Source organism: Diceros bicornis, chromosome 3 (genome assembly GCF_020826845.1).
Source record: "Diceros bicornis minor isolate mBicDic1 chromosome 3, mDicBic1.mat.cur, whole genome shotgun sequence".
Lineage (NCBI taxonomy): Eukaryota > Metazoa > Chordata > Mammalia > Perissodactyla > Rhinocerotidae > Diceros > Diceros bicornis.
Window position 1 is genome coordinate 55,839,155 of NC_080742.1, and position 27,809 is coordinate 55,866,963.

At 41.5% G+C, this 27,809-nt stretch overlaps 1 protein-coding gene across 1 annotated transcript; it reads left to right on the top strand.

Moving 5' to 3' along the window:
* The first annotated feature begins 6,802 nt into the window (after positions 1 to 6,802).
* Positions 6,803 to 24,904, top strand: PPP1R17 (protein phosphatase 1 regulatory subunit 17). Its single transcript, XM_058527864.1, has 5 exons — positions 6,803 to 6,880; positions 12,386 to 12,503; positions 15,940 to 16,092; positions 17,441 to 17,593; positions 23,647 to 24,904. The coding sequence occupies exons 2-5, from the start codon at positions 12,422 to 12,424 to the stop codon at positions 23,724 to 23,726; spliced, it is 468 nt and encodes a 155-aa protein (XP_058383847.1). The 5' UTR covers positions 6,803 to 6,880; positions 12,386 to 12,421; the 3' UTR covers positions 23,727 to 24,904.
* The last annotated feature ends 2,905 nt before the right edge of the window (positions 24,905 to 27,809 follow it).

Here is a 27,809-nt window from a genome sequence, read left to right on the forward strand (position 1 = left end):
AACATCATGGTAACGGTAAAAGACTGAATGGTTTTCCCCTAAAATCTTAGGCAAAGATGGCTGCTCTCACCACTCATACAACACAGTACTGGGAGTTCCAGCCAGCACAGTTAAGCCAAGAAAAAGAAATAAAAGACATATAGATTGGAAAAAGAAAAATAATAAAATGACCTCTACTTGCATATGACACAATTTTCTATGTAGAAAATCCAAAAAAATACAAAAAAAACCCCTCCCAGACCTAATATATGAGTTTGATAAAGTCACAGGATAAACGAATAACACAAAAATCAATTGCATATTTATATACTAAAAATGAACATACAGAATCCAAAATTTAAAACACAGTGTCATTTATAGTTTCTCCAAAGAAAATGAAGTGCTCAGGTATATATTTAATAAAACATGCATAGGATGTCTGTACTGAAAATTATAAAATATGGATGAAGACATCAAAGCATACCTAAATAAATGGAAATACATACTGTGTTCATAGATGTAGATTCTTCTCCAAAATTATCTATAGGATTAGTGCAAGTCTTATCAAAATCCAAGTAAGCTTTTTCATAAACATAGACAAACTTATTTTAAAATGCCTATGGAAAGGCACAGGCCCTAGAATAGCTAAAACAGTCTTAAAGGTGGAAAAAATGGGAGGAATCACTCTACTGGATATCAAGGCTTATGATGTAACTGCAGTAATCAAGACAGTGTGGTATTGGCAGAGACATAGAAACATAGGTAAATGGAGCAGAATAGAGAACACAGAACTGATTTTTGAGATGAGAACTGATTTTTGACAAAGAAGCAAACAATTCAATGGAGGCAGTTTAACCCTTTAGCAAATGGTGCTGGGAAAAAAAATTATTAACCTTGACCTAAACCTCACACCTTATGTAAAAATGAACTCAAAATGGATCACAGATTTGAATGTAAAATATAAAACTGTAAACTTTTAGGAAAAAAAAAGAGGAGAAAATTTTGGGGATCTAGGACTAGGCAAAGAGTTCTTAAAGTTGACATCAAAAGCACGATCCATAAAAGGAAAAATTTATAAATTCAACTTCATCAAATTAAAAACTTTTGCTTTGTAAAACCCATGTTAAAATGTGAAAAGATAAGCTACAGATGAGGAAAATATCTTTACAAACCACACATCCAACAAAGGACCAATATCTAGAATATATAAATGACTCTCAAAATTCACAGTAAAAATAAAACAATTTAGTTAGACAATGGGCAAAAGACATGAAGAGACATTTCACTGAAGAAGATATATAGATAGCAAATTAAATACATGAAAACATGTTCAACATCATTAGCCGTCAGTGAAATGCAAATTTAGACTTCAGTGAGATATCACTTCACACCTATTGGAGCGGCTAAAATAAAAAATAGTGACAACATCAAATCCTGGTGAGGATGCAGAGAAACTGGATCACTCATACATTGTTGTTTCTCAAGAGCAATATATGGGAATGTAAACCCATATAGGCACTCTAGAAAATAGGTTGGTGGTTTCTATAAAATTAAACAATGTGTTGCCTCATTCCCATGTGTGTGTGTTCTCTCAGTTGTCACCATGTTGAAACCTGTTTTGAGGGGTGATTGGAATAAAAGTGGTGCATGTAAGAAAAAAATTAAACATGCAGTTGCCATACAGGACAGAAATTGCACTCCTCGGCATTTATTCCAGAGAAATAAAAACTTACACTCACACAAAAGCCTGTACACAAATGTGCCTAGCCGCTTCATTTGTAATAGATGACAACTGAAATCAGCCCAAACATCCTTCAACAGGTGAATGGTTAAACAAACTGTGGTATACCCATACTGTAGAATACTTCTCAGCAATTAAAAAAAAATGAACTATTGATACATGCAACAATCTCCAGAGAATTATGCTGGGTGGAGAAGCCAATACCGAAGGTTACATACTGTATGATTTCATTTATATAACATTCTGGAAATCATAAAATTATAGAAATGGAGACCAGATTAGTGGCTGCCAGGCATTATGATGGAGGCAGAGAGAATAGGAGTTGGGGGCGGGAAGGTGGGTGTGGTTATAAAAGAACAACCTGAGGCATCCTCGTGGTGCTAGACATATGTAGTGACTGTGATGGTGGATACATGGACCTACACAAGTGATAAAGGTGTACGGAATGTAATACAAACACACACACGCGAAACTGGAGAAATCTGAATAAGATAGGTGAATAGTATCAATGTCAGTATGTGGTTGTAATATTTTACCATAGTCTTACAAAATGTCTCCATTGGGGGAAACTGAACACAATATAGAAGGGATCTATTTCTGTATTATTTCTTATAATTGCATGAGAATCTACAATTATCGCAAATCAATTAATAATATTTCCTCTTATCTCAATAAGCACTTATTACGTACTTGACAATTGATTTCTGAGGATTAAACCTTCTATATTTTTATTTCAATCAGATGAGAACAAAGGATATCAGAATTTGTTACAAATTAACTCAAATAGTCCTCTGTTATGAAGAGCTAAAATGTATTCAAAGCTGCCCAAAGCAAAGACGTAGACACTTATTTACCAGAAGATATTGATCTGAAACAGTTAATCCTCCTCTCTAAGGGACAACCAAAGAGATCCAGCAAGATCTCTGGAATAAAACCAGCCTGCAAATGTTCAGTGTGCCCTCATTCTCTCTCTCTCTTGATTGAGTCACTGGACCCCCATCACCCATCGACACAGAAACTGCCTTAAATTGACTTTGAAATAAGTATTTCAAGTGCACGTTTTATAGGTTATTGACTGAAATAAATTGTTTGGAAGTGTTCACCACTGTGATCATTCTTATTCGTAAAGATTGAATATTTGTGATTTAAATGAAAATATATTCATTTAAAGCTAGTCACCATTAGGCATCCATCAGGAACAAAGCCAGAAGGCAATTCAGCCACACGTCAGAGGGCTCTTGCACCTACAAATCATGTCATGGACACAATGGCTTCTTGCATTTACACTGGGAGCGCTGTAGGCCCAGGGTCTATGACTTCAACGCTGCACATGTGTGGCTGTGATTTAGAACTCTCCAAGGTATAGATTTACATTACCATCTGCCATCTCAGTTGCTGTTTACATCTGCCTTGAAAGGGGGGTTGGGCATAATCAATTAAACTGTGCATAGAAAGCCCTGGAAAAACCAACAACAACAACAGCCCGAACTTGGGAGAAGTACACATGTCTATCCAAAGGAGAAATAAGGAATTCATACTCTCTTCTCTCTTTGAAACTATTTCCTTTGAACTTGGAAAATTAAGTGACAAAAGAGTATTTTAAAATTCCTAACATGGCTCAGCTTCTCTGAAGAGACTCAGAAATAATCTCAGCTGTGTATATACTAAGCCAGCCCTGGTGGTCTAGTGGTTAAGATTCGGAGCTCTCATCGCCCCAGCAGATTCGTGTCCTGGTCAGGGAACCACACCACCTGTCTGTCGGTTGTTATACTGTGGTAGGCTGGTGTGTTGCTGTGATGCTGAAAGCTGTGCCACCGGTATTTCAAATACCAGCAGGGTCACCCATGGTGGACAGGCTTCAGCAGAGCTTCCAGACTAAGATAGACCAGGAAGAAGGACCTGGACACCCAGTTCTCAAAAAATTGGCTATGAAACCCTATAAAAAGCAGTGGAGCATTGTCTGATACAGCAATGGAAGGTGAGAGGATGGCACAAAAATTCTGGGCAGGGTTCCACTCTGCTGTACACAGGTTCACTAAGAGTTGGGATCAACTCGACAGCACTAACAACAAAATATATGCTTTAAAACTAATTTAATGATGAAGTGGGAGTTGATAAAATTTTACAACTTTTGCTCTATGAAAGACTCTGTTAAGAGTTTGAAAAGACAAGCTATAGACTGGGAGAAAACATTTGCAAAACTCTATTCTAATAAAGGACTAGTATCTAGAATATATAAAGAATTTTCAAAACTCAATGCAAAAAAACCACAATCAATCCAATTAGAAAATGAGAGAAAGACGTGAAGAGACATTTCACCAAAGAAATGTAGAGATGGCAAATAAGCACATGAAAAGATGTTTAATATTATTAGTCAACAGGGGAATGCAAACTAAAACCACAGTGAGATATCACTACACGCCTATGAGAATGACTTTAAAAAATTGTTACAGAGGGGCCGGCCTCGTGGCGCAAGCGGTTAAGTGCACGCTCCACTGCGGCGGCCCAGGGTTCACCAGTTCAGATCCCGGGAGCGCACAGACGCACTGCTTGTCAAACCATGCTGTGGCGCCGTCCCATATAAAGTAGAGGAAGATGGGCAGGATGTTAGCCCAGGGCCAGTCTTCCTCAGCAAAAAGAGGAGGATTGGCAGATGTTAGCTCAGGGCTGATCTTCCTCACACACACAAAAAAAATTGTAACACTGAATGCTGGCAAATATATGGAAAAACTGGATTACTCATAAGTGACTGGTGGAAATATGAAGTGGTGGAGCCACTCTGGAAAACAGTTTGGCAGTTTCTTATAAAATTAAACATGCAATTGCCCTATGAGCCATCAATTGCACACCTGGGCATTTGTCCCAGAGAAATGAATACTTATGTTCAGACAAAAGCCTGTACAGGAATTTTCATAAGAGCTTGATTTGCAACAGCCAAACACTAGGGACAATTCAGATGTCCTACAATAGGTGAGTGGTTAACTTTCGTATGTACCATGGAATACTGCTCAGTTGACAAAAAGGAACAAATTACTGATACGTGAAATAACTTGGGTGAATCTCCAGGAATAATGCTGAGTGAAAAAAAGCCAAACCCAAAAAGTTACATACTGTATTATTCCATTTACATAATATTTTTGAAATGACAAAATTATAGAAATGGAGAACAGATTAGTGGTAACCAGGGGTTAAGGAGTGGATAGGGGCAGGGAGAGTGAGGAGGGGGAGGGAAGGGAGGTGGGAGTGGCTATATAAGGACAACATGAGGGATCCTCGTGGTGATGAAACTGTTCTGTATCTCGTCTGTATCAATATCAATATACTAGTTGAGATATTACACTATGGTTTTGCAAGATGGTACCATTGGAGGAAATTGCTTAAAGGGTACAGGAGACTTTTCTGTATTATTTCTTACAACTGCATGTGAATCTACAATTATCTCAAAAAAAGGTTTAATTTTAAAAAAGAATTGAAGAGTTTAGGAAGAAAGTGTATATTTTCCACTCAAGTCTGGAAATGAAGATGCTGCTAACCCATTGGCCAACAAGATTGTCGATAAGATATAGCAGGCAGTTTGGAACAGAGAGCTGCTTCTAGAGACTTTCCCTCAGCATCCAGGGGTCTCTCTTTCTAGCAAGGAGCATTACCTTTGGGCAGCCTCCATCTCTATCCAGGAGGTTCCAATAAGGACCAAGACAAACTGGATCAAGCAAAGAAGCCTGCTCCCTACTGATTTGTTTGCAAGGCCTCTGAAGAAATTTTAACCCTAGCAATCAACCTCAGGATGAGTTTACTATGGTTCTAGCCCTATTATTTGGGATGCTGGCAAGTGGAAAGGAGGCATCGACCAGCTCAAAACCGATGACTACCAGGTAGTTGAAGCCAGCGAGGGCCTTCTCAGGATCCGCACTGCATTCCACCTCGGGATGGAAAGGAAACCACATGCATAGATGGTGCTCGTACCACTTCTGTGAGAACTCGTCTCTTGGGTGTCATTGGTGGGTGGCCTCTCGGCTGCCCTCAGAGGCCTCAAGCCCTTCCAGTCTGTGCTGACCCCTACCTGATCCCCGAGACTAACCTCCCTGCTCTTGATGCCCAGACCAGTGATTACAAACTGCTGCTTCTCCAGCCTGCACGGGACGTTTCCCCCAGTGAGCTTACCCAAAACACACACCCTTCCTCTCCATCTGACAGCACGTCACCCCCCAACCCTTACTTCAACCCCTTTTTGGCCCCAAGCCTTCCCTGGAATGTGTGTGGATTCCTCGTACTGAAACATTTGGTTTAGTTCCTTTGAAGGAGCAAACTTTTCCTGGCCACCACACCTCTACCATGTAGTGAGGGCTGCTTTCTTTGCTATGTGCTATTTCTCTCTGAAATGCTCTCTTTAGTGAGGGGTACTTTAAGAGCATGAACTCTAGCTTTCAATTATTCAGTTCAAACCCTAGCCTTACCACCATTTACTATTGGTGAAACCTTGGGCCCCAACTTCCTCATCAGTGAAATGGTCATGAAGACAGCAGCTTATCTCGCAAGGCTGTCATGGCTGTTAAATGAGTCGCTATGTGTCAGGAAGTGTGCTTGGCACATGGGAAGTCTCATGTAGATGTCAGCAATTGCCACTATTCTTCTTCTTCTCATCGTGATACTACTCTGAGAGGCAGCAGTGGTGGGTGAAAGTACTCTGAGTTTAAACTCAACTAGATTTGAGGGTTAAAATTAGCAGTGGTACTTTTTGGGCAAGCCACTTCACCTCTCTGTGCCTCAGTGTCCATGTTTGCAAAGTCAGGCGAAAAAAACTTACTATACAGAGTTGTTATAGGGGTTAAAGGATCTAGCTGGTTTGTCTGGATTTCTCTGGCCTTGCACACTAGATACTCAAAGCACAACTCTGTGTATTGTGTGTTTGTAATGGACAATTATTGCAGTTGGGAGTAGTGGCAGCGAGATTAGTCCTCTTTCCCTCTCCATCCCCCTTGCCCTGGCGCCTGAGAAGCAGAGCATCCCCATGGCAACAGCGGCAGCTGGTCCCTTGATAAGAGGAGCTGGAGCCCAGCAGCAGCAGCCACTGCGCAGAGGAGCCAAGGAGCCGGCCCAGCTTCAGAGAGGAAGCACACCCTCCCGTCTCTCGCCTTCTCATCCCGGCACCGGCAGTGATTGGTAAGTGCTTCGGATTTTTACTCCAAGAACTGTTGTGGTGAGAAAAGCAAGTTTCCAATAAGTTACAAATTCTTTGTGGTTGCTGGGACAAAGAAGGCTGCAGCTGGCAGCGTGAGGGGCATGGGGTGGGGTCTGGGTTGCTTTCTGGAGCAAGGCTAACCTGGGGCTAGATGGGGAGCAGGAAAAATCACCACTTTGAAGTCATTTTTCCAAGGGAGGTGGAGTCCTGGGTTCTGTAAGAGCCAGAGTCCTCACAAATTAAATTGCGAAGTTTCAAAATGAACACTGGTATATCTGCATATTCACACAGCAGGGTGGAGAGGCTTACCTTCCAAATCTGGGGAAAGTGTGATTATCAAAAAAACCTCTCCATGCCCTACTTCAAGGAAGAGTCACTCCTGGAGGAATACTGCAAATTGAGGTCTTCTAAATGAACAAATTTGATTTTCAAACGTGGTACTATTTGACCTGATTTCAATCCTCAGGTTAAAAAGCGATTTGACAAAGGATATGAATTTTACATAACTAGAGGGTACTTGACCCAGACACCGCATTGGATTGTGGACATAACCTTCTAACTTTTTATTCCGTCAAGTAAATCCAAGCCTGATTACGTAGGGGAAATTCTTTACAATGCCGCAGGACTAAGCTAAGTGTCAGCTCACTCCTGAGAAGCAGTATTACCATGTTGCCATGACCTGGAAATGGGTGTTCTGCAGTTGGTTTGTACCTTGGATTGTTCTCATCTCATCATTAGCTTCAGAAAAGGCCAGAGATGGGACGAGGAGATGATTCCAGTGGTTCAGTTTAGATATATGTGTTATAATCACAAGGGGAGAACTGAATGAGCAAAGAGGGCAGCTCATGTTTCTTAAAGTGATAGCACGTGCCGGGATCTGGGCTGGGAGCTTTACACACACTTTATTGTTAATACTCTCCACAACCCTAGACAAGAGTCACTATCATACCCATTTTACAGATGTGGAAACTAAATTTCCAAGAGGACGTATTGCTTTCCCAAGTTCACCCAGCTAGAGAACGGTACAAGCAACCAAACATTTGTTTCCGCCTCATACTGCCTCACAGCACCAAATGCTTAGTCAGTGAGGAGTTTTCTATCTATGAATTAAACTGCAAAGTCTAACCCCCAACTGAGAAAGCTACTCAGTGTTCAGAGAAAGGACAAAGTACCCAGACCAACTTCTGGCCTTGAACTGGACCAGGCTTTTTCAGCAGCAGACATAGCGCTACTGTCCTCCTAAAACAGGAGCTGGTTGTGAGCTCCCGGACGCAGGCTCCCCCAAATGTGTCCTCAGCTACAGCAGGCTGCTCTGGCGTGCCTGTCCTTCTGCAACTCAGTGGGGTTCCCTCCCTGGCACCCAGTACCCAGGACCTTTCAGTTCCTGTCCTCAAAAGAGAAGTTGATCTTTGTCATTAATAACCCCTGTGTATTGTGACATCAGTTAATATCTCTCTCTCTCTGTCTCTCTGTCTCTGTCTCTGTCTCTCTCTCTCTCTCTCTCTCTGTCTCTCCTCTCTCAGTGGTATTTGCATTTACAAATGTCTCTCTGTGAAAAGAAAGATTTTGTCCCTTGTGAAAAAGAATGTAAGAATTAGCAAGAGGGAGTTGCAAGAATGTAGCATCAGGGTCCTGAAAACCTCCTCAAACCCTTGAAATGATAGCTCTTGGTCTCTAGCACATGCTACACCAAACCATCCACATTCTCTCAAACAACAATGAGAAAAAGAATACAGACCCACTTTCCTTTATTTTCTAATTCAGAGATTTGCAAAACTCTGAACCAGAAGTTTTTTGTTCTTGTTAAGTTCAACATAAATTTATTTGGTAGCAAAACCTGACCTGAAAAGATATGAGTCTTTTTGTAGTCTTTATTTATGTCATTTAGTGCACAGGCTCATATTTTTGCTGCAGAAGTAATGCATGTGATTGTGGTGTTCCTGAGACCCTCCTGGGGGTGTTACGTAATAAAAATCTCCTGATTTCCATAGCACATGTGGCCCCAGGCTTTTCAGGCAAGGGTGGGCGGGCAGATATTAACAATCACAGTGGTGGTCCAAGTCGTCACTGTGTGAGTATTAAAATTCAGAGACCACCCTAGACCAATAAGCAGCAAGAGAATGGTAAAGTGTCACAAATCTTTGTACTACAGAATAGTTTATGAAACAGCCCCAAAGCATCTCTGAAGGCCCTGGCCCTTTGGTTGGAATCTGAAGACCCGGGGACCAGTATTTAGATGCGAAAGAAAGAGCTGGTGCTTTAGAAAGTTCCCAAATTACAGCGAGCTGCTGAGGGAGATGATGAAACCTCCCCAGGGCAGCATGACAAGGGCAGAGTCCCTTCACTGGTGCTTTGGGTGGAGACTGAATAAAAGAGAGGGCAGAGTCAGGAAGAGGAAGCAGAAATATTCCATTTCTTAGTTCAGGAATTAGATTGAACTTAGTTCAGTCTTTGTGTCTTACAGTGGCTCAGTCAGACAGAGCACCCCTTCTCAAGGAGGATAGAAATGGAGAGTGGGGAGAGAATGGGGTCATCTTATACAACATTCAACAGGCAGGTAAAATGACAGTTGTTAATAAGACGATGCTAAACTCCAAATATCTCTCTCCTCCAAGTACTTGTTCTTTTCTTTATGTGAAGATTTTCTGCCAAGAAGATCGTAATCACATCATTCACGATAAAAAATATCTTCTAATCCCATGGGCAAAACACATCCCTGCCCAGCCCAGGGTATTTTTGTAATGTAAAATCCCAAATGTGAAAATCATCTCTCAGCCTCCTAGCAAACAGACGCTCACCAGTTCACCACCATTGTTCTTTCAATCACACTAATTCAAAATAGTCCTGTTTTCCCCATGGACACTAGGTGTTATCTTGAGAGGAAGAGTGTGTCGGTTTTGTGACTAATCACTAGGTACCCTCGCCTTGTTCCAGGGACTTCTAACACTTGCACAGCTCATCTCCCAAGGACAGTCTCCTCTCTCTCAAGCCCAGTACTGCAAAAGCCATTTTGCTCAGATGAAGGCTGGTCCTCCCATGGTTCAGCATCTAGATGAAAATGAAAGATTCAATGAGTTTTTTTTAGAATTTTTCAGTTATACAGCTGGTCTTCATTAGCCAGATATCCAGTGTGGTATAGACAATGTTACATAAAAACGACGGCCACTTACTCAGTACCTACAATGTGCAAAGCATAGAGCTATCCTGTTTAATCTCCACAGTAACTCTGCGAGGCAGATGTTGTTGTCTCTATTTTACAGATAAGAAAACTGAAGGTAAGAATGCAGGGCAGAGAGGGACATATGTCCCTGGGTGGCCATCTGTGGGTTCACCACAAAGATGCCAGCCTTTGCAGATTCTGTCATAGCAGCTGTAGCTTGTAGGGGGAAAAGGCAAAAATGATTATATTGCACATGGGCTCCATTTACCCTCCTTACATCATTGAGATGTAGCTACTTCATCAACGTCATATGGCTTTTTAGTTAAAGAGCCGAGATTTAACCCAGATCTATTTGACTTGAAAGCTCAGATTCAAAGTAGGTAACCAGCTATTGAGCACATAGAAGCAGCCATCTGATCCAAGTTTAAAGAACAGCTTACCTCAGGTTGAAGAGAAGGAGAGGGGTGCTATTGCCATCTAGGACCTGGAGTAGAAGGCAGGAGGCCTGAGTTCAAATGATGACTCTGACTTTGTGTGTGTGACTAATGGCAGGTCATTTTAAACTCTTTGAGCCTCAGTTTCCTCTTCTGAAGAATGAATGTTTTTTTGTTTGTTTTTGTGGTGGGAAAGATTGTCCCTGAGCTAATATCCGTGCCAATCTTCCTCTCTTTTGTATGTGGGATGCTGCCACAGCATGGCTTGATGAGTGGTGCATATGTCTGAAACCGCGAACCCCAGGCCACTGAAGCAGGGCACGCAAACTTAACCACTATGCCACTGGGCCGGCCCCAAGAATGAATGTTTTGACTAGATCCTCCATGGGATGATTTTCAACACAAAATCTATGACGGGGCCCGGGACTTTCTACCCAAAGAAGAGGAAGACTAGTTAAGTAGGTGCACAGGCCATATTCAAGGCTGTAACTTTGCCTCTAGACATCAGCACCGAGCCCACTCATCCCCACAGGTGGTCCCATAGCTTTCCTCTCCACTCAAGCAGTGGAGACTGGCCACCCAAGTTAACAGCTCACTTCCTTATGGTCCCAGGGAGTGTTCAGCCCCTATAAAAACACTAAAAACAATGGTCTAAATTGATTTCTCCTGAAGTCACTCAGTACAATCAGTCTGCTCAGAGTGACACTAAATGCTAGGCTCAAGTAATCCGTTAATGGCTCCGTCTGCTATGCAATGATCTCAGCTTGTAGGGGGAGAGGCCCTCCAGTCTTCCCGGAGAAAACTGGCTGATTCCTCAGAAGACGACTAAGTTGAACTAATTCTCTGAACTTGAAATGTTAACACAATTGGTCTGTGTGTTCATCTGCATGCCAGTGATCCAGGATTCTCAAGAAAAGAGGATCAGTTGGGTCATTTTAATCTAATTCCTCTCCAACCATTTTTGCTATGGTAGGACATGAGTAATAAATTATCCAAAGGAAACAGAACTTAGGCAGACTGTAACGAAAATTTCCTATAAATCTCAACTAATGCATTTCTCATTCAGACCTGACACATGTCCATTCTGGATTTCCACTCCTCCTGGACAATGACTATAACTAATAGCTCTGAAAAGTTCAATGGATTTGTGGTCTAGGAAAGACGGGGGATGAGGGAGGGGAAGGGGAAACAGACTTACTCTGATGTCAGAAATCTCTAGGGAGAAAATAATAAAGATCCATTTCAAGACCTAGATTTTTTTCCTACTGCGTCTCTACCACCATTGTAATATGGGTAGGGAGGAAGTCTATTACTTTATGATTACAGCATGTAATGGTAGAAAACCAGAAGCCTGATCCAGACTGGGTTCAGAGGATTAACTGTTTTAAAAGTCTTGAGTATCTAACGGAAGTCTGCCAAACTGTATTTGGATCCAGGCTTGGCTATTTAATAGATGTAGGACTAAATAAATTAGATTTTCTGATCCTCGGTTCCCTCATCTGTAAAATAGGCATAATGCTACTTTGCAGAACTCAACAGAGAAAATATAAACAAAGTTTAATCAAGATTTTCAGTAACTCTTAGCTAACTCATTTCTGATTCAGACGTGACAAGTGTTCACTCTGAAACTCCTACAGTGCTTCTGAGAGAGGGCAGATATTGAACATTTGATACATAACAAATACAACAAATCCATGTGCGTGTGTGTGTGTGTGTGTGTGTCTGTGTGGTTCATTTATTTTGGCTTAAATCTTAAGTTAGAGTTTCTAGTAGCTAGGTATAAGAAGCAAACTTAAAAAATAGAATTGAATTGGTAAGTGATCAATAAATATACCTATGTAGTAAATGTATGAATGTACACACTAATGGACTTGTTTCTTATTCTTCTGTAGTGGTGGAGGAAAAATACACCCACCAACCCTCCTTTGATGATGTCCACTGAGCAAATGCAGCCACTGGAGCTCTCGGAAGACAGACTGGACAAGCTTGACCCTTGTTGCAACCACTTAGGTAAATGTTTCAGAGTGAATGGCAGCAGTGGAAGTCAGAAAGAGGGTGTCTCTGCCGTGCGGTTTGCAGACAAGTCAGAGGGAGTTTCCCTGAAACCTGATAGTTTGTGCCTTCTGGTGACAGCCAACACCAGATGGACAGGCAAATAGCCATGGGTCTGTGGGCTCTGCCATGTAAAATTAGCTGAAGCACTGGAGAGAAGTTCATTAGAGTTAAAAAAGAGAGAAAAGGCATTGTCCTCTTTTTTTGGGTCTGACAGAGTCCCAGGCAGAGCATTTTTGAGGCAATAAATGGAATGTGGCATTGTAGCGTGTTTCCAGTATTTCCCGGCACACTCACACCCTGTGTGCGGTGGCAATAAAATATTTCAAATATCTCTCTTTGCCTATCAAGACAGAATTTTAAATAGCCTTTTCCTGCTTTATTGTCAATCTGTTTCCTTTCCAGAACTGACTTTTTGCATAACCTTTGTAATGAAAATACCAGAAACATTTCTGCCTCTACCCATTTCTAAAAATGAGACACTCAGACTTTTGATGGATGGGCCTTTTGCATATTCATAGCCTTTGTTTATGTCTTGCCTGGTTATGACTCTCTCCCCCACCCGCCTCTCCTCTCTCCCCATTTGCCATCAAGATATTTTATGTTTGAGATTTCTCCAAGAATGGGAAAAAGTGCAACTGAAGTAAAAGTCAAAATTGAAGCAAATGTTTTGCTCTCTGTACTGTGCACTGAGTCGCATCCTGGGGTCGAACGGTGACCCATGATTGGTCCATATCCAGCCTGTACCTCCAGAGACCCCTCAGCTGAGCAGCACCCATTCTGAGCAACATTCATTCATTCAACAAATGTTTATGGGATGTATAATATGGGGAGAAATTAACGGTGCTATGTGGTAACAAATTTTTATAATTGCTTTTTTGGGGCAGGCATTAAGATACCTTAATGCCTGGGTAGTCCCAAGGTCCTGGGTTTAATCCTGATCCCACAATCTGCCTGCAGTGTAACCTTCAGCCTTTTAGCAGGCCTTGTACACCTCAGTGTCCTTATCTGCAGATTGAGGATAATAGTATACCTTCCTTGTGGGCTTGGTGATAGAACTAAATGAGATAACGTGTTCAGAGATGATATGAATATTTAACAAGTGGTAAAACACAGGCATTGACAAATCAGAAAAGATGTGGGTCCTTCCGCACACTAGGATGATGTGAAATCACCTAGTGATTTAGTGGTACTCACTAAAGTCCCCTTCTCACCTCCTTTTTATGTGTGTGTGTAAACTTAAAAGCATATAGTCCAATGCCTTACACATAGTATGATCTCAATAAATGTTTGGTAAATTGAAATGATTGGGTGGAATTATTAAAATCCTTTAGGTGAAAGAGAATATTTATTACCATTAAATAAGACTGAAGAGAATGATGCTATTTTATTTTTTTGATTATGCATAGTGATCTTTTGATAACGCAGGCATAGTGATGTATGATTACTAAATATTTATGATGGTAGATTCCTCATGCACATTGAGTTTTCTAAAACAAACGATCATTCAGACATAAAGTCCAACAGACCATTAGCAACTTGAAAGCAAGAATCATTTCTTACTTGCCTTTTTGTTCCTAGAATCTATAGCTCAATGCCTGGCATATAGTAGGAACTTAATCAACACTTGTTGACTAAATAAATTAATGAATGACACAGGCTATGTCTAGATTCACAAAACTGAAGTGAAAAGGTTTGACACACTTAATCCCCAATGTTTTAAAGAAATTGACCTGAATGTTTTCATTTAAAAAAAGAAAGAGAGAAAGAAAGCAAGGAAAGAAGGAGAGAGGGATGAAGAAAGGAAGTAGTGGGAAAGTTCCAGTTAATCTCTGAATTTCCCCGAATTCCTTTATAGTTATAGACCTAGCCAGACTGTATCCAGGCCGTAGTGAGTTTCCAGAGAAGAGAAATAGCTTCATTGCCTTGTGGCTTCTTTGAACCCTAACAGAATAGCTCCTTGTACATAATATGTTTGAATTTAGTTGTTCAAGCATACATTCAACAAATATTTATTAATTGGCTCTAAGGAGATAAAAGAGGAACTACCTGTTATCTAAGAGGGCAGAGAGGCATATGTGGGAATAATAATTACATCATCTTTCAAAGGTGTTACATGAACAAAAATGCTGTGGATATTCAGAAAATGAGAAAGGACACCTAAGACTGGGGTTAGTAAAAAAAGACTTACAAACATGGGGCAGGGGTCTTTCCTCTGGGCCTTGTGGGAGGTGTTAGCCGGTGAGCAATGGCCAGAGTGGACATTTTTTGAGGATCTGACATATATCAAATGTATCAAGTGCTTTACCAACATTAACAAATTTAGTTCTGTCTCTTTGTCTCTCATACACACATACACACTGATTTAATATTATCCCCGCTTTAAAAGCTGAGAGCATATTATAGTTCCTAGAAATTAAAGCCTAAGTTCTCAGAACTAACAAGTGACAGAGTCAGGGTTTGAACTCACATCAGTCTAACTCCACTCACTCACCCATTCAATGTGCATTTATTGGAGAGAGAGGTGATCAAAAATAAAACTAGTAAGAGGATATAATCCTTAATCTCCAAGCAGGCACTGTCTAGAGCAGGAGATAAATCATTACAGAATGACCAAGTGCCAGAACAATAGCAGAGAAGCTCAAAGGAGAGCAACATAAACAAAAGCATACAGGAGTGAGAGGGAGCAGAGAAAGTACTTCAATGGGCAAGGAGTGATCAGATCGAATTAATTACATATAATAACATCTGAGGGACATGATGTAGAATCTAGGCTTCAAAAGCTCTGCTGAGGTGATGCAGGGGCCTGAGGAAAGGAAAGAAATAAATAAGCAGACAAGAGGACCTGGATTAGGATGGTAAACAGAATTGCAAAGCCAGGGGACAGTGAGAAGACCACTGCTGAAGAGCAAGTGTGAATCATCAGTGTGACTTGGCTAGCGGGTGAGGAATTTACCGAGAACCTTACTACAAGACTGAAGAGAGCGTGAGGCTCTAAACTGGTCCTTGGGGTCTCCAAAGGAAGCAAGCCTTGACTGAAGGGAATTGAAGGAGCATTTAGCACGGAGAACGTGTTCTCCCATCAGAAATTTAACTCACACTCGCTCTATGGCTTTCCTAACTATGTATTGAAGTTCCTCTTTGCCTTGCTTATCCATCCCATTTGAGTTCTCTTCATTTGGAGTTTTACAGAATTCTAGTCTTCCTTTTTATTACATGTATTCATGCAAAGCTACTAAAGTCCCCTGTAGAAAGGACCAAAATAAATAAATACTTTTCTTTTTCAGACCCGGTTCTTCTGCCCCTACTATCAGGTGTAGTTGGAAACCAACTAGTTTGTCACTGACCCTTACTCATGTCAGATTCTTTGTTCTTTGCATTCTGTCAAAATCAGATGATCTTTCAGACCAGTTCATTAAGGACTGTGATCTCAAAAAGCAGCCAAGAAAGGGAAAAAATGCACAGGTCACGCTGAACGTTGAGTCAGAACAAAAAAAACCAAGGAGAAAAGATACGCCAGCCCTGCACATCCCGCCTTTTATACCAGGTAATGACGGGGAGGTCAGTGTGCACCTCTCTAAGGGGAACCACTTGTCACTGAATCACAGTGGTCTGACAACTTTTTCCTTAAATATTTGCATGTTTTTTAATCATTGGTACAATCTCTACATCTGTCTTAGTTACAATACGGCCAGCTGCTGTAACAGATCAATTCCAAAATATTAGTGACATAAAACAAGTTTATTTTTCACTCACCAACAGGGGAAGTTGGGGGTAAGGGAGGTAGGCTCTGCTCGAAACAGTCATTCAGGGACTCAGACTGATGGAGGTTGGGGCATCATTAGCACATGGCTTCCAAAGTCACCATGAGCGTCATCGACATCCAGCACCCCAGCATCAGGGGAGGGGAGACAGATTGAAGGGTTGGCAGGCCTGCCAGTGGCACACATCCGTTCCTTCAGTCACAGGCCTCACCTGACTGCAAGGGAGGCTGACATAGCCCAGCTGTGTGCTCAGGAGAAAAGCGGACCGGTTTGGTGAACAGCTAACATGTCTCTATAACAACCTTGCATGTGGCATGTGACACTCTCTTGTTCCCAAAAGTTTTGTTTTGTCTTATTTCCTTTTCTCCTTCCCCCAGGCCATTTATGTAATGTTCTCTCTACTCACAACCCACTCAGAGGGATACAAAACAAATAGAACACAGAGCTTTCTAGGAAGGAACTTTTAGTTTTATAAGAAATTACAGAAGCATACATATAGGTGAAATATGCAGTAAGAAGTAACATGATAATGGAGGTCCTTAGATAAGGACCCCAGGAGCTCAGTCTGGGCCCGTGAATTGTGGAAAGTTTTGTAGAAGAGACTGTTTTTAGAGAGTTTGTAAATGATGGAGAAAAATTTCACGTGTAGAAGAGAAGTGAGAAGGCAGGTGGATGGAGATAGAGAACTAATTAAGTCATTGAAGAATACAGCACGTGGCTTTTGGAAGAGCAAATCGTCTATCACCCTGACGAAGATGGAGTCTGGAGGCAGACAAACCTGGGTTCAATTCCTGGCTCTGACACCTGTAAGCTGTGTTACTGTGGGTGTATCGCTTTGTCTCACTATCCTCAGATATGTGATGGTGGTAGTAATATTAAATTCCTCAAGGTTTTGTGAGGCTAAAATGAAATCAGGCCTGTAAAACCCTTTACATAGAGGATGTTCTCTAGTGTAGCCTCAATAGATACTAATTTTTATTATAAAGACAGAAACTGCTTTTATTAAAATCAGTTTGAAAAGATATATTGACTACCATCACCAGGTATATGTGCAAATATGGATGCACAGTCTTGTGTATTAGAATATATGGATTTGACCCTGTTTCTCCCTCTGTTCCCCTAACCATGCAGGTGTGTTTTCAGAACATTTAATTAAAAGATATGATGTCCAAGAGAGACATCCAAAGGGCAAAATGAGTCCCTCTCTTCATAACACTGACCTGGAACAGAAGAAGCCAAGGAGAAAAGACACACCTACCCTGCATACATCCCCCTTTGCAGCAGGTAAAAGAGCTGGTGCAGGGCATTTGCAGGGGGTGACGGGAAGAGTTCAAGAGCCTTACCATCTGGAGGTGCCACAGGCATGGCCTTCATCCTGGCCCAGCAATCTGTGCCGCACAGAAGTGCTCTCAGGAGGAGCAGCATTTACTGCTGCCTTTCAGGTTTACCTTCGTTGGAACTTCCCCTGGGGCTGACTTGGAGATGGGAGAGGGTCAGAGCATTACTCATGCTTCAGCAGAACTGGTCAAATTCACTGAGCCAATGAAGTAGAAATGTCAGTGGGTCCTTGAGAAGAGTTGAAATACCCTCTTCTCCAATCTTCCATGATTCATGCATCCTATGGCTGATGGCTGACTCTCCCGAGACACCTGGATATGTTGACCAAATCCTCAAAACAAGAGAAAGAGAGAAGGAGAGAGATGCAGAAATAATGATAGCTATCGTACCATGTGCCAAATCAGACCAAAAAGGCAGTGTGTGAGGTATAATCTTGTCCCTGAGAATTTTATGTGAAAATTGGAGAATAAGACATGTACATTCGTGCTTAGAGTATAAGGCAGTATGTGTGTGTTTGTGTGTGTTTTATATACATAGTTGGCGGGGGAGTGGTAGAGAAGAAAATGTGTTAATGTTTATTGAGACTCTATTAAATGTTAGGTATTGAGTTTGGCATGTCTTGTGAATTTTTAAAAATCAATTGAATAATACAATAAAGTAGCTATTATCTCTCTTTACAGATAAAGAAACGAAGAGAGAATTTAAGTAACTTAGCCACTTTAAAGTCTTGGGTGGATGAAATTGATGGATGGATGGCTGATTGGCTAAATACTTAGATCGATGATGGGATGATTAGATGGATAGGTGAATGAATCAAATTATACTCAAGATCAAACACTATTACATGGCAGAGCTGGGGCTCTAATCTAGGTCTGTCTCACCTGTGGGCAGTTTTTCATTGTACTATGCTTTAGTTGGACTTTTAGCATTATAACAATCCAGAAGGGACACTTTTGGGAGGAGATGAGATTTGGTTGTCATTATAAAACCGTGTTTCCCCATTATTTCATTTAATAAAGAAAAAAAATTGAAAGACAGCTCAGTAGAAGACATCATGAAAAGGCAGTCAGGAGTGCACACAGGGTCACTGACTTCTGAGGAGCAGAGGCAGGCAAGGAGGTCTAGAGCAAGAGGAGGCACTTCTTTGGAGAAATGGATCAAGGACCAGTTGGGAGGGTCTGAACCTGCCTCAGTGGTGTTTCTCATAGGTTACATACATTCCTACATACACTGATCCTCCAACCCATCACAAACTTCCCCCAAGCTCTGCCTCTGTCTGGGTTCCAATTACTTTTCAAGACTCAGCCATCTCACAGTCTCTGCTGACAGACCCCTCCAAGTCCCAAATGAATCATTTCTATTCTGAACTGTGTGTTAGACATAAGCATGCAAATACCAAGACTGTGTCATCTCTTTTGGTATTGTCCTTATTGTTCTTGTTGCTGTTATTGTAGCTGTTATTTAAATTGACTCACATCAACGACTTGTTTGATAAGTTCATGAGAACTGGCCTGCGATTGCCATATGCTGTGGTATTGACCTTGATGTCTAGTTCAGTCTCTTCTGTATAGCAGTGCTCAATAAGCATCTGTTGATTTGATATTGTATTTGGCCATCACAATTCTGCAGTTCCAAGTTCTGCATTAGGAGACTGATTATTTTCCACCCATTCTTGGGTTTGCTTTTATTGAAGTCCTTTTAGGGGAAGACTTGGTAGAGGAACAAAAATATTTATGGGCAGATAGTCACCTTAATACACAGTGTTGAACGTGGATTTTGGAGACAGAAAGGTCTAGGTTTGATCTCTGGTTCTGCTCCATTCTAACTTTGTGACTCTGGGCAATTAACGCAAACTACAAGAGCCTCCTTCGTTCCATTGATCTCTGAAAGGAAGACCATAAAATCTGTCTTCCAGGATTGTTAACACTATTAAATAAAGTATATAAAGCACTTAGCACAGTTCCTGGCTTATTGAAAGTCCTCAGTAAATGTTAGTTCCCCTCTATTCTCTGTTCAAACTTATATTCTTTGAGATAAGTCAAACCATTTCTGAACTTGAGAATTTTCCTAGCCACAGTGTTTTACCTCTCCACATAAACCTGCTAATTCAAGGAACTTCCCAAAATGTTGAGCTCTGTTTATCTGGCAATGGATACTGCCTACATCCCAACATCTACATCCTAAGTGAGCAGCTTCCCGGTTGAATAAAAAATGTTTATCAAATAGTGCAAAGTTACACAGAGCTGGAGAGGGGGTCTGTATATCCATAGACTCTATACACATTATGGAATTCCTTGAATCAGCAAATCTCTGTGTTGTGAGTATTTGCAATTACAGATAGTGTTCTATGATTCTAATTTTTATTAGCATATTAGCTGAAGCACTTTATTTTTGAAGAGCCTTTTAGTATCTAAATATTTGGCAGTCATCGAAATGCTAGTTAAGCTGATAAGGATAGAGCCTTCAGCAGATGTTCAGAGAGACTCACATTGGTTCTAATAAGAGTGTTGAGAGAAACACATAGAGAAATGCACTCCAGAGACATCTCCTCTCATTAGCCTTTGGCAAGTGAAGACTGGACAAGGATTTGCTCTCCCTTCTAAATCTCTTGCTAACTACCTTCATTCCCCTAGGTTAATGAGCTTACTTGACAGGTTCCAACTGCCAGACAACTCCTCAGTGAGGAGTCTCGTAGGCTTTCTTGCCAGTCCAAGGTTTGCTCCCAACTTGGCCTGCAGTTACCAGGGCCCCCCATCTTGATGACTGCATGGCAGGGAGCACCGGGTTGTGATTGGTCAGATCTGAGTAGACTAGACCTGCTTAAAAGAAAAAGAAGTCTTTAGTTGAGGTTTGTGGCAAAAGAAACCAGGGAAAGTAAGGAATAACGAGGCTAGAAGCATTGAAGAGAAGCCTTCCAGAAAATTGGTCTATGAGCTATGAACATTTGGGGATCAAATCTCAATACTGTACTTGTAGAAAGGAGATTGATTTGTCTTTTGAAAGTGACACTTCTTCTGTCCTGCTGGGAATAGAGCATTCTCTCTAGTGTGGTTTACCAGGAGAGGTGGTGTCTTCACACTGGCTCCCTTAGATCAGAGGCACACAGCTGCAACACAGGTGACCACCAGCTTTAGACGGTGCTGTGGGTGGGTATTCATGGCCTCAAATAGCTTGCTGCAAGGCTAATTGCCTCTTAGAGACCTTGGGCTGACGTCTTGGGCCTTAAAAACACACAAAGTTCCAACAAGCAGCCAAGTTCCCTAAACTCTCATACATAGAGAGTAGAAGGGAAGGAACTGATATTTTCTAAATCCCTCCTGTATTCCAAGTCCTACGCTGGATGTTAGAATATCCTTTGAGAACCTCACATTTCAGTAGGGGAGACAGATGTACTGTCCCATGATTCCTGTGATGTGAAAAGTGCTTTAACAGAGGTTCATGAAAGACGTGGCTGAAGCATAAAAGAATGTTGGCCTAAATCTATCTAGCAGTATCACCCTCTGTGGGAGAATCAAATTATTTTTTCTACAGTTTTAGAGATGAAAAAACTGAGGTTCAGATAAGTTAAGTGACCTGCTCAAAGTTGAATGACCACTAAAGGAAAGCTTCTGGCCTTACAGTGCATTCCTTCAACGATACACGTCTGCTCCCCACAGGAGAGCATGAGGATCAGGACTGGGTTAAACCAGACAGACCAGTGTTTATTAAACCTTGTCCATCTTCAAGTGACCAAAGCCAACAAAATGAAGCATCAAGAATAAGAATACAGTGATGACACATAGACACTACTGATGTAAGCCTCATCCTAAGCAATGATCATGAAATCAAGATTTTGAAAAGCTACCATATATTTTTTCATTATAAAACATTAAATTAATGCTTAACTGTACTAATAGAAACACTAGTTCACTTTCCACTTGAAATTATCTCCTGCATCCCTAGCACACTTTGGGAATGGCTGACCTTGATGATTAAACAGGCTCCTCCCTTCCCTGAATCCCAGGAATTTTATTTATTTATTTATTTATTTTTTGCCCAGATGCTCATAAGACTAGGTTTCAAGGATACTCAAAATAACCAGAAAGTTGACTGGGATCTGGGAATTTAAAGACTCTTATCGACTTTGAATCAATCCAAATTGGGATTAATATGAAAAGATATCAAAGAAGGTAGGATGGAAAGTTTAGGGGCTCAGCATAACTAACTCTATGTTCTCTTACCATGATAGCCTTAATTCCAAACAAAAATCCAAACTTTTATGCAGCTGGTATAAAAGAAAATATCTCCCACTGTGTTTTATGAGTGATTTATGCAAAAGCCTTAGTTTCAGCCAGACTCTTGAAATTGTTTTTCTCCTCCAATAAATATCAGCTAATTGGTAAAGAACCCATATGAACAAACTAGGAACTGAATCAAATGAATAGTCATTAAGATCAACACACAGTTTTCATTAATTCGCCACTGTTGAATGGAGGCCAGTGTTGTAGAAAGGTCTCTTGTGGTGCACAGCTTTCCTCCCTCAAGTTTAGATCTTTATGAAATGCTTCATGAGCTGAAAGGTCTCTAATTATGAGGAGGGTGGGAGGCGTATGAGACAGTGGTGGGGAAGTAAACTTGGCTGGCTGGAGTGGGATGACAGAAATCATGGAGGCCTGACCCTGAATCAGAGCTTTCTTTGTCTTTTTATTAAAATGACCCTACTTCACAATTCACAGAATAAGCAGAGGCACCCAGAAGTCCTTGGATGGTCTTTTCTGGGCTGATGACTCCAGAAAACTGTGCTTAGGCTTTTGAATTTCACATACCAGTAAACTTTTAAAAACAAAATATTGTGGAGCCTTAGGGATAGCAACTTTTAATTTTGCATAGTAAGGATGCTAAAAAACAACCATCTAACGTCCCAAAAATTTCGTTTAAAAAAACAATATTTTGGGGCTGGCCCGGTGGCGCAAGCGGTTAAGTGCGCGCACTCAGCTGCAGCGGCCCGGGGTTCGCCGGTTCATATCCCGGGTGCTCACCGACGCACCACTTGTTAAGCCATGCTGTGGCAGCGTCCCATATAAAGTAGAGGAAGATGGGCACAGATGTTAGCCCAGGGCCAGTGTTCCTCAGCAAAAAAGAGGAGGATTGGCATTGGATGTTAGCTCAGGGCTGGTCCTCCTCACACACACACACACACACACACACACACACACACAAAAGATATTTTAACCCCCCAAGAAGAAAAAGAATCATCTCAAAGTAAAGAACAACTTTTTAAATTGTAGCCGTAGAGCTGTATGAAAATCTCACTGCACTGTCCTTATTTTCTCATTTTTCTCTGAACCACGTAAACTTTATCACCTACCAGTACTGACATTTAGAAATGGCATGTTCAGAGCCTCAGCTCAATATTTTCCCCAGATGTTAGTACAAGGTGTTTAAATTTGACTCCATGAGGCTTATCAGCTCTTTTTGAAGGGAAAATAAACTAGCCAATTGTGAAGGAAAGGAAAAGTTGACTTTTATTTGCTCATAAATGCGGCGCTATGTTAAGCATTGCTACATACTTCTTATTTCATTGTCACAATGACCCTTTATACAAGCATTAGTGCCCTCATTTTACATAGGAGAAAATTTAGGTGTGAAGGCGTTAAGTGACCCAATGCGGATTGAGTGGTGGAGTGAGCAGTTGGAGTCCAAAGTCCGTATGCTTTCCATCTCACTGTGCTGGGAGCTGAGCAGCAGAACGTAGAGAAGCGGGTGACGGTTCCCTCTAACTCCCAGGCTGAGCGTCCACTTGTAACCAGAGTGGTGTCCTCACTGAGCCACAACTCCTCTGGGAAGGCCAAATGAGGCCACCCAGCTCCCTCTCTCTCTGTTGGCACCTTTAGCAGTTAGTTTTGCATACACTAAAGGTTTATGGGTTGCCATGCTCCTGTGTACTGTGTCTATGCTGTGAGGTTGTCTAATATTTTAATTAGAGGCATTTAATTGCAGATCTGTGCTTCGTTTTGCAGGTGTGACACTGCTCACGGACGAGAGACCCAAAATGATCATGGAAGATGACGAAAAGGATGGTGACAAGATAGCTATTTAAAGAGATTTCCCCTAGGACCGCTTGTAAATAGGCTAGATTGGTTCCCTATGGTGACCTAGAAAAAAATAGACTTGTTTCTGCTCTCATTTTGTCATTGTCTGCCTTAAGATCCACGCACCTTTTCCCCAGGAGACATGCTGTATCAGATTGCCAGTCACCTCTTTGTCTCTCTTCTTCCTTGAATCTGGTTTCTATTCTCACCTCTTGAATTTTCATTTTCCAATGCAGTGGAAAGGAAGCAGATCATCCTAAATTAGGAGGTAACAGGGAAAACTTTAGTGTTTAGTTTCTGCATCTGCTAGATCAATTAATGAAGCAAAGAACATGGATAAGATGGGGATCTTTTATTTCTTGGCTTATGCTGCTGGGCAGGACTTGGCTTAACATCCAAACACCAGTTCAAGTGTGGGCTCCCTGTTACCAGTTAGGGAGGTGAGAATGTTTGGGTTCAAATTCACTGATTGCTTTGGAGAACATGGACTTTTTCTCTTATCCTATCTCAAGAGTCCAGGTGTTTGTGGTGACATTTCTAAGATCTTTGTAACTAATACCCTCAAGGTGAATACATGAACTGGGCAAGTCAGCTCAGCCAACCATACCTTGGCTGAAAACACCAGAGGTAGAGAATGCTGGTCTATCTGGGAAGCTTAGCAATATATCTTATTTATTGTTATCTTTTAAAACAGTTCTCAACCCTGTTGTCTTGATATTTGTGAGTTGTGTCACAAGTGAACCATTACTAATGATAGGTAAAACACCAACATTTGTGATGAATTTACTTTTTAAAAAATTAATTAAGGTCAATGGAAGGCCATTCCTATATTTTTAGCATTCTCACTTGCTTGGCCCCCATACGCTTTCTTGGATGGGAGGGAAAGATGTGGGGTGAGCTCGTGAGCAGGAACCTATATATAACCCCTGCCCCAGCCTGCAGTCTGTGGGTGCCATGGAAAGGTTTTACATGAGGGCCTCATCCACCAGGTGATGGACATGGGAAAAGGTGAAGACTATTGTTCAAAGGTAGAAAGGTGGATATTTTAACAAGTCTGCCTAAAAGTGATCATTTGGAATCTCTGTATATACCCTGTCTCCAGCAGTTTGTTAATCCTTCTGTCTTCCTGTACTCTTCACAACAGTGGAAAAGATGCAGGATCCTGCTGGTAATAAAGAGGCTTCTAACTACATCTCTGTGTCTTGGTGTATTTCTCCTAAAAATATACTATTTATTTACAATTATAAAGACAAGAGGTTGCAAAAGAGATTCACAAGGATTGTTTGTTTGTATGTGTTTGACCCACAGAGGTTTAAAAATGTTTGAATTAGCTGTTATTATCTTGTAATCTAATCAGGAGAATTTACATAAAATTCTAGATTTCCAGATTCTCTTGAAAAAACACCTCAAGATCTGGCAACCCTAGATTTGATTAGAAACATGGCCACCATCAGCTGGCACTGAGCACCAGATGCCCTTTTAGAAGGAACACACATTCTCCAGCTCGCCGTTTGCCCCACCGGGTGCATTTCACCCACTGACTTTACCGCATCCCCCCAGCCTTCACGTTGGAGTTTGGAACCCCTGGTGAAGACCCACACTTTGTGTTCCTAACGATCTCTCACCTCTTTGGTCCCAGTGCTTCACTTCCACTACTGATGGCCGCAATCACAGCTTTGGGTGAAGGGGAAGATTGTGGCCAAGCTGCTGGTTGAGACATACGTAGTGAAAGGCCACCATAAAGTCTTTAAGAAGCGAAAAGCAATTACAGGTATATGGATAATAAGATTATATCACCATCAGCAGCAATTTTTACCCAGGGATTCTCTCTAATAAAACACAGATGAACTCTCGTCCTATCGGATTTGCTGTACCCGCACCATGTACTTCTGCAGCCATGCCAGCAGAGTGTGCCCAATAAACTTGCAGGCTACTCAGAAAAGCCCTCCCCATTTCTGAGTTCCTGGGGTGGGGTGGAAAGTAGACTGGCTGTTGTAGAGACAAAAGCCTTGGGTTCTAGTCCCAACTGTGTGACACTTTACAAGTCCCTGGAACACTCAATATCTGTTTCTTTATCTTGAAAATGAGGATAATAATCCTCACTTTGCCTTCTTCATAGTTTGAGAATTAAATGAGATAATGTATGGCAAAGGGCTTTGTAAGCTAAAAAGGCCTATCCATCTGTAACACAGGATAATTTTAAGACATCTTCAGAGTATGGTCTGCACCTTTTTTACTGCCGAACCCCCATTGCCTGGGTATTAAATGGGTGGCAGTTATGTAGACTTTAATCACAGCATCGGAAGAAGTACTTCAAGTAGGGAGATCCCATCACTTGTGCAGCCTTAACTGAAAGCCATGCCCCCCCTCTTTCCAGGAAGATAGTCTTCCCAATAGTCCCAGCCTCAAAGGAGCGCTCAAAGAATGGCGAGGGGCAAAGCCAGTGAAAACATCTAACCAAGCTTGGACATCACTGGGGTGATTTGGATTGATGCGAAATCTCCCTCACTTTACTTGACCCTTGTGGCTCTTTTCTGGGAAGGTAAAGCGAGGTTTATAATTAGGATTACATTCCCATTAAAATAGTTCTCAATACATTGTAAATAACTCCCCTCCAACCAATAACAGTTATATTAAGAAAATACAAGCATTACATGGTAGCCCATTCAAAAGGAAGGCCCAAAGTAAAGGCATTCCAACAGAACTAGCAAACGAGTTGGCCATTTGTTCATTCTGAAGGCATCAACCCCAACGGCAGGCTACCTGAGATGGGCAGGCACTGCACATGACACTCTTAGCTCTCTTTCAAAGCCCCACACAGGGGTGGCGCCTTCATTTAAATCCAGACCCTATTTAAAAGCTGTTGCCTAATGGAGTCGGCCCGGTGGCCTAGCAGTTAAGTTTGCGCTCTTGGCTTCGGCGGCACGGGGTTCGCAGGTCTGGATCCCGGACGTTGACCGAAGCACCGCTTGTCAAGCCATGCTGTGGCAGCACCCCATATAAAGTAGAGGAAGATGGGCACGGATGTTACCCCAGGGCCAATCTTCCTCAGCAAAAAGTGGAGGATTGGCAACAGATGTTAGCTCAGGGCTACTCTTCCTCACACACACACACACACACACACAAAAGCTGTTGCCTGAGATCACACAGCCAACTTCTAATGCTTAATTATCACTTGGAGAGGCAGAAGCTGGTGCTGAAGGATCAGGATAGGACCATAAAGGACTCAAGCAGTGTTTCCTTTTAAATGCAATTAAGTGAATTTTCCCTCCCAGGCCTGTGTTGTCCAGGTTGTTTTCTTAAAACAAGGATAAACTGAGATAGCATGTGGTTGTGAAAATAAGTTAGTCAAGCAATTATTTTTCCTAGCTGGGAATAAGAGGCTAGTTGCATGATGGATGTTGTAGAATCTCTGTCATCTTGTGTAAATGAGGCTCCCTTGCCACTTGTAATTTCTAAGTGTGAAAATGTTTCTCAGAAAACTCCCCAAGGTAGTGAATGTATGCGCCGGAAATGGATGAACTGAGAATATCCTCCTCCCAGCCTCCTCGACACAGAATTGCCTTTGAACTGGCTTTAATGGATCATCTCTACCGAGGTTCAGACCAATACAATGACCATAATTCCTGACCCGGAAATCGGAGCAGAAGTCTCTCCATAGATAAGTATATTTATGGGAAAAACTGCACTATTTGAAATGAGATTTGCCCTGGAAAATCCAAGATATCAGCTTACCTTTCTCAAGAAGAAAATGATGGGTACTTCTTAACCCACAGTAGCAGGTTCTTCCAGCAAGATGAGATTCCAAAAATGACATTGCAGGAGACTTGCTAAGAAGGAGAAATAGAAAATGGAGGACAACTATGTTCATCCTGACCAATGTCACTCTTCCATCTGATGCCAAACGTGAACTTTGAGGGTGAATACGAACAGTAAACTACAGATTCTCATATCCTCATAATTTTGTGTTAGAACTCCAGAAAAAGAAAATATAGTTTAATATTTATCAATCAAATCATACATAAACTATATTGAAAATTTATCACTTAATCATTACTTAATGCCCTTCATGAAAGGAACAGTGTGCTCTG